At 40.2% G+C, this 7,663-nt stretch overlaps 1 protein-coding gene across 1 annotated transcript in view; it reads left to right on the top strand.

Annotated features, from left to right (window-relative positions):
- Nucleotides 1-7,663, top strand: part of Tarbp1 (TAR (HIV-1) RNA binding protein 1) — a 62,529-nt gene that overhangs the window by 9,575 nt on the left and 45,291 nt on the right. The window contains 4 exon segments of the mRNA XM_023700874.1: nt 272-324; nt 2,603-2,700; nt 4,267-4,402; nt 5,538-5,634. Coding sequence (XP_023556642.1) covers nt 272-324; nt 2,603-2,700; nt 4,267-4,402; nt 5,538-5,634 — 384 coding nt within the window.

The raw sequence follows: 7,663 nt of genomic DNA, 5'->3' as shown, positions 1-7,663 counted from the left end.
TTTTTTGCAGAACCAGGGTTTGAACTTAGGCCCTTGCGCTTGCCAGGGAAGCACTTATTCTACTGAGCCATCTCCCCGGCCCCATGCCTTAGATTTTTAACAGGTAGGAAAATTCTGTACGATTTGGATGGAGTTAAGGCATACACAGGATCCTTGCTGAGTTAACCTGTAGCAGAAAGGGCCAGTTTGCTGCTGCTGCCTTTGGCCTCCTTGTGTGGATGTGCAGCTACAACTTCCTATCAGTTATGTCTTTTTTTTTTTTTTTTTTTAGTTTATTATCGGACCATTAATGGATGCACTTTCAGAGAGCTCATTGTATAGCAGGTAAATTGATATCCTGTTGATTTATTTTTTAGTTCTTTCAGTTAATTTTATCAATACACTTTAGATATTGTGTTGTCTAGCAGTAATGTAGTACTGTGTGTTTGATATATAGATTTGGTGTTACCAAGCATGATCAGATAGATAGTTCAGCATATTTGGTACATAATCTCAGTTACCTTACATAAAGTTAATTTTTTAGAAAAATAGATAGTGCCTCTCTGCTATTTTTGTCTTCTATTGTTTGTATCATATATTCTTCATTTCTTTTTGTTTCTTTTCCTTTCTGACACTCCTCCATTCCTGGACTTTGGAAACTAGCTTATGTAGCCCACTTTGTTCCCACTATGTCTGCTTATTATCCCTGTGGAAATTATAGTGACTATGGTTAACCAAAGGTTCGACCTTTTTTCCCTTTTTCTTTTTACCTTAAGAACACTTACAGAAAAGTCCTAGGAATTTCCTGTTATCCTTTATCCACATTCCCTGAATGTTAATGTTTTACTGTGTTTGCCTAATTATTGCTGCCTTCATTTGTGGGGGGTAGGGGGCATGCCTCTGTTTCTTAGGTCTGTCTGCCAACCAGACTTACCCGTCTATACCTGCTTCAAGTATCTGTGCATCGGTCCACCCGCGCATTTCTCTGTCCATTCATATATCTGCATTGATCTAGCCATGGATTTACGCAGTTCTATCCAGTTTCTGTCCAGTCACGCTGGGCTCATTCTAACTTTTCCATATCTGACAGTGGCTGCCATGGCCCTAACATATCTCTTTAGTTGCTGCCTTTATCTAAAGGTAGCAACAAGAGTTTGTCACTGCTGTGCTTTAGCCTCCTCTTTTTGGGAGTTATCTATAGTCTTACATTATATTTTAAAATTTCCCCCACTTTTGAAATGATTTCATCTCTGTACTGCTGTTTTTTATTTTTGGTTTATTTGAGACAGGGTTTCACTGTGTAGTTCAGGCTATCCTTGAATTCACTATGTATAATTAATTTCCTGAATTTTATTTAGTAAGAGTCATTTGTGTTGAGTACTGAAGGGAGACATTATAAAAGGGAGAGGAGGTTCTGACTCGTCCAGGCTAGCCTCAAACTCACAGTGACTCTCCTGAGTCAGTCACCTGAGTGCTAAATTTATAGGCCTTTCCTGCCACACCAGCCTCTGCTACTGACTAATTAACTTTATAGCCTTAAGTCTTGTCTTTGGAATGCTTCTAAACGGGATCCTGGGCAGGATGATAGCTCAGGCAGTCTAAGCGCCTGCCCGACAAGTACAAAAACCCAGGTTTGATCCCTGGTACTGCATGCCACGCGGGCCCCAGAAACCTGGGCATGCCATGCTGGCCACTGAAACCGGGTGTGGTGGTGCATGCCTATAATCCCAGTGCTGGGGAGGCTGAGAGAAGAGGATCACTATGAATCCGAGTAGTGTAGCAAGATCCTGTACCAAATACATAGATTTTTTTAAAAAATAAAATAAATACATAAATAAACAGGACCCTGTTGCAGCCACCACCAGCAACTTATTGTAAAATATTTAATGTCTGTCAATTTGAAGAGCTGACATACGTGCTTTTTAAGGGGTGCTGTAGTTTCCTGGCACACTCCTATTCAATTAGCAGGTAATGTTTCTGGTAAAAGCACAGTGGAGAAAAACATGACTTTAGTAGCTGTTAATAATTAAATGCTCTTACAGAAGTAATTTACTCCTGATGCGTGTCTTGGCTGTGAATATTATTTCTTTTACTTTAGGCCTAAGTTGTAAAGGCTGAATTTTAAGTTGAAAACAATAAAATATAATTCAAAATTACCATTTTTATAGTTTTTAGACATGATACTACAGTGGTACCTTGGTTCACGAACTGAATTTTTTTCACAATTCTGGTTGCAAACCTAATTGGATAAGAACTGAATCTGATTCAGTGCTAGGTTCAATGTTGACCTTATGGGAAAATCTGATTTGGGTCTTATCGAGCTCAGTTCATGGAATCATGGAAAAAATTAATTTCCTGAATTTTATTTAGCAAGAGTCATTTGTGTTGAGGACTGAAGGGAGACATTATAAAAGGGAGAGGAGGTTCTGACTCGTGTTCATGTTCCTTGGAAGTGCTGGTGTTTCTCTAATCAGAAAGATTCTCAGAATTTTACTGGAAAATAAAATGCAGATTTAGAAAAGGAAGATTGGTGAAAGACTTTAAGGCAATAATCTATTTAAACTAGTTTTCGTGTACTCTTCTGCAGAGAGATTTTAAATATTTGCTTTTCTCTTATCCATAGGTCCACAGGCCAGCTTATAGGAAGTGGTTCTTCATTGGGATTAAAATTGCAGAAGTTTTTAGTCACTTATGTTTGTCTTCTTCCAGAGGAAATAAAGAGTATGTATCAGTAAGAGTCTTTCTCTTTTAATTTAATACTTTTTAAAACTGTTTGCATATATTGGTGTAAGCTCTGTTATGTGACTGTTAGTCATCATGTCCTAGGTTGTCTGCCCCAGGTTGTCTGAATCATGCCAGTGTCCTTCATGAGTGGCCTCTGCACTTTTACAGGTATCGCCTTAGATTAGAAAGCTGAATACATAAATGCCCCAGGTAGGGGGTTTGTCATTCTTGCCTGTGAGGTGAGATCAGAAGTAGAGCACAGGGACAGGGTGATTTTGCCTGCTGTGCAGCAGAGGGACTCTGTGCCCTCTGAGACCTTTGTTCACTCCTGCTTTGTGATTGATAATGTCACCCTGTGTGTGAATTGTGTCTTCCATTTCTATTTATCTACAACTAAGTTGATGAGCTAACAAGTGGTAATGTGAACCTATCCGAGTCATGTGTCCCCTGACTTGAAACTTATTGAAAGTTTTGTTTTGCTTTTGAAAGTAAAATTAGTTAATGAAAAAGGTAGTTCAGCAGTTAGAACTATTTTTTAGTTATAAGTTTCTGGGCTCCTGCAACCTGGGGATAAACTTAGGGGCTATAACAGGATACCCTGTCCACAGCATGGAGTGAGACAAGGGATCTGTGTGCTGGGTTACTGTGGCTCATGGTCAGGTGTAACATACATGTGGCGAGTGTGTCAGCTTGAGTGTGAGAGGAAGCAAAGCCTTAGCCATCCTCCTCAGGTCCTGTGTGAAAGTTTAGGCATGTGGGGGATTTATGGAGCTTGATAAGAGAGTGAAGTTAGGATTATTCACCAGTTTCTTGTGAGTATATCTTCAAGTTTTTCTGGTTTTTTTGTTGGTTTCTTTGGAAGGTACAAAATACATGTAATACTCTTCTAGGAGCTTCTGAGGATTTCTTAAAATCATTCTACTTCAGCTAAGAAAGTAGTCAGATATCACTAGCTTAGGACTCGGGTTCCTTGACAAACCAAAGGCTAGAAGAGGAGACAGAAGTAGGCACCCAGCCTTTTGTGTGAGAATACAGTATTGTGTCAGCCATGGTAACGAGTCTAGAGTGGGCAAGAAATGGCCATGAAAACGTCTGTGTCAACACTACCTGTTTTCCCTTAACAGCACTGAAATATGAGTTCTAACATCTATAACTTAAACAGAAATACTAAGTATTGTTTCCACTTTTTTTTCCACTTTTGATTGTATGAATAGTGTTATAAATATTCATAGAACATTTTTAAATGCACACACATTTTCAGTTCTCTTGGATATATACCTAGAAGTGAAATTGCTGGGTCCTTTGGTAATTCTCTTTGATTGTAGGAGCAGCTACCATGCAGTTTTCCACAGTGACTGCACCATTGTACACTTCCATCAGTGGTGTGTTATTGGTCCAGTTTCTGTAAAGCCTTCCCAACACTTGGCCTTTTGATTGTAGCCTTGTGTGGTTATGAAGTAGTATTTCATAGAGATTTTGATTTGTATTTCCTAAAGCTAATGATGTTGAATATCTCCATGTGTGCTTATTGAGAGTGTTAATATTTTAAAACTTTTTTTTCAGGTAATTTCCTACTAAAGTTTCTTCAGAAGATGAGGAATAGACATTGGTGTGCTGTTCCCATTTTGTTCCTGTCTAAGGCATTGGCAAATGTCCCAAGGAGTAAGGCCCTGGGTTTAGAAGGGCTCCTTGCTCTCAGGTAATAAACTCTGTGTGGTCGCATATGGTTATTTGCCATGATAAGCATAGTTTTTCTCTGTACTTTTTTTTTTTTTTAAGGTTGGTTTTTTTTTTTTTTTTTCCCCTGAAACTGGGGATTGAACTCAGGCCCTTGTGCTTGCCAGGCAAACAGTTATTCTCCTGAGCTATCTCCCCGGCCCCTCTCTCTACTTTTATCAGTGGTGCATGCTTCTAGTTAATATAATCTTATTTAAGAAAAGATAAATGAAACTCTTGTTTATTATTTGTTTGTACTGGAATTCAAATGTATGACCATGTGCTTGCCAGGCAGATGCTGTGGTGCTGCTTAGCTATATCCCTGGCCTAATTCAGTTTATTTTGTTTTGAGTTACTAAGTTAAGTAGGTACTCTAATAGATGCTAATGGTTCTGACCACTTTAAGATTAGTACTTTTTTTATTATATTGATAAGTACAAAAGTGATGGTAATGTTAGAAAGTATTTTTAAAAATGTAAAATTCTTGTTCTAAAAGCATCTTTATTCATAGTTTTATTTTATTTATTTATTTATTTAAAATCTTTTATTTATTTATTTATTTTTTTGGCAGAACCGGGGATTGAACTCAGGCCCTTGAGCTTTACAGGCAAGCACTTATTCTACTGAGCTATCTCCCCAGCCCCCATAGTTTTATTTTTATTTTTAATTTATGTATTTTTTTATTTTATGTATTTAGTACAAGGTCATAGGGTCTACAGGCTCTCACTACATAGATCAGACTTGTAGTGGTTCTCCTGTTTTCAGCCTCCCAAGGGCTAGAATTACAGGCACACGCCACCATGCCCAATCTCAATAGCCATCTCAGCACACCCCAGGGCAGAGCTGACATGGCACACCAGGAATCGAACCCCAGCTGCTGTGCTCTGCCTAAGTAGGTTCTATAGTCTGCTGAGCTATCTGGCCAGCCCCACAGTTTTATTTTTTAAATAGATCATTTCATATTAAAATTAAACTCTGTCAGAGGCCATGATGGAAAGTAATGGCTTTGAAACTCTACTAGGAGTTACTTTCTGCTTAAAGCTATAAATGTTATCAGTCAGTAATACAAGTTATTAGAATTGCTGCAGGCCTATGGAAATGTGTTCCTGTGTTGTCAGGGACGTCATCCAGTGCACTATGATCACACATCAGATTCTACTGAGAGGGGCAGCGCAGTGCTTCCTTCTTCAGACAGCGATGCATTTGGTGGATGTGGTGAGTTTTATCTTTGATACTCTCATTTACAAGATTGTCTTAGCCAGTAGGTTGCAAAACTGAATGGCAGGCCTAGGATCTACCATCAACGGGCCTGCAGGTCAGGTTGGCCCTGAGGAAAGAATTTTTTGGGAACTTGTTTAGAATTTACAGGGTTCTCGTTGATAGGTGCAACCACCATATTCCAGGTATATAGAAAGGATGTGGCTATGTGCACCACTTGCTATCTCTTGAGTCGGGAATGGGACTGTGAGTAAGTGAGGAGCTGCAGGCCCTGGGTAGCAAGTCCCTGACCTTTCCCTGGTAGCATTTTACATGCATTGTCACAACTTGCAGCTAGCCTGTCTTGGGTGGTTTTCACCTGTTCTCCACCTTCATGCCTGTTCTCCACCATCGTCCCTGGTCTGCACCGTGTTTTCCCTTGTCCTGCAAGACCCAGAACCTCAACAGATACTCTTGCCTAGAGTAGCAGTCAGCAGACTGAAGTGTAGATAGTAAATTTGGTCTAGGCCATTAGAGATTTTGTTGATACAGCCCTCTGCCCCACACGTGCCATAGGTCTGCGCCCTCTAGTATAGGCTTTTTTGGTCAGTCTCTGGTGCAGCTTCTAAGTTTTTTCTTCAGAGGCCAAAGCGACCATCGTCTCTGTGTTAGCTTTCTGTTGCAAAGACAAGATGCCTGACATAAGCAGCATAAAGAAAGAAAACATTTTGGTTCACAACTTCAGTGGCTTCAGTCCGTGGCTAGCCAACTCCATGCTGTGGACTTGTAGTGAGACAGAGCATTATGATGGAATGGTGGAGCAAAGCCGCTCCCCTAAGGAGCAGCTAGGAAGCAAAGAAAAGGAAACCCAAGGAGAAAGGACTTGGGAACAGATGTATGGTCTCAAGGTCACTCACCCATGGCCTAGTCCCTTCAAGTGGGCCTCACCTCTTGTTTCCATTACTTTCCAGTAATGCATACTTGACTCCCAAAGTTAAAGGAGGAAAGACTTTTTAGCTCACCGTTTGTGGAGATTTATTCAGTCCATTATCAGCCAGCTCCAGCACAGGGTGGCACATGGCAGGGGAGCAACAGTTTACGGCAGTGGAAGAAGCAAAAGCAACAATGGAGAGAGAGCACAGGAACAAGCCTTTTTCTGTCCCTTGTACTGTATCCAATCTACTGGGGTTACGATGGTGCTAATCCAGTAAGTGGACTGATCCAGCAGTCACTATCCCTAATCCCAGCATTGCACTATGAATCAGTCCCACATTCTAGATTCAGCCAGCTCTGAAAAAATCCCTATGGCTGCATGAGGCTTGGGGGGTCATCTATACACAAATGATAACAAATGCCAGTGAACTATCATGTAGTTCCTTTCATGAAGTCAGAGTCCCCATGATCTAATTCCCTCTCTAGGCCTCACTGCTGATTATTGCTTTAATGGGGATTAAGTCCTCAATACATGAATTTGTGGGGATCACTTATGCTTAAACCATAACAGTTTCATGAGTAAACAGGCAAAACCGTATTTTAGTGGAACTAGGCTGTTGACTTAATTTAAGACATGCAACCTGCAGGCCATGAGACCTTGGTGGTTTTCTTTAATTTCTTTATGTATTTTTTTAAGTATTTGGTACAGTGTCTCACTGTGCAGCTCAGACTTGTAGTGATTCTTCTGCTTTCAGCCTCCCCAGTGCTGGAATTATAGGTGTCCAGACTCAGTGGCTGGCTCAGTGCACCCAGGTTTGGGCCAGTGCAGCAAGTGGTGCCAGGGATTGAACCCTGGTCCCTGCTCTTGCCTAAGCAGGTGCTTAGTCCACTGAGCAGTGGTTATTCTTAGTTAGGAGGTCATCTTTGTTGTTTCAAAAAGCCTTAACTTTTTGATTGCCAATAATTTCTTCTTACAAAAGATAATATTTTTGTGACAATTACAACTTTCTTTTTTCTAAGACAGTCACTTCATTTTATTTTATTTTATTTTTATTTATTTTTTTTTTATCAGACTATTACATTTAGCAATCAACAGCATGGGTGCAAAAAACGG

The sequence above is a fragment of the Octodon degus genome, unplaced genomic scaffold (assembly GCF_000260255.1).
Source record: "Octodon degus isolate 3935 unplaced genomic scaffold, OctDeg1.0 scaffold00127, whole genome shotgun sequence".
Lineage (NCBI taxonomy): Eukaryota > Metazoa > Chordata > Mammalia > Rodentia > Octodontidae > Octodon > Octodon degus.
Note: the sequence above shows the minus strand (reverse complement) of the source record. Positions and strands in the feature narration are given on the sequence as shown.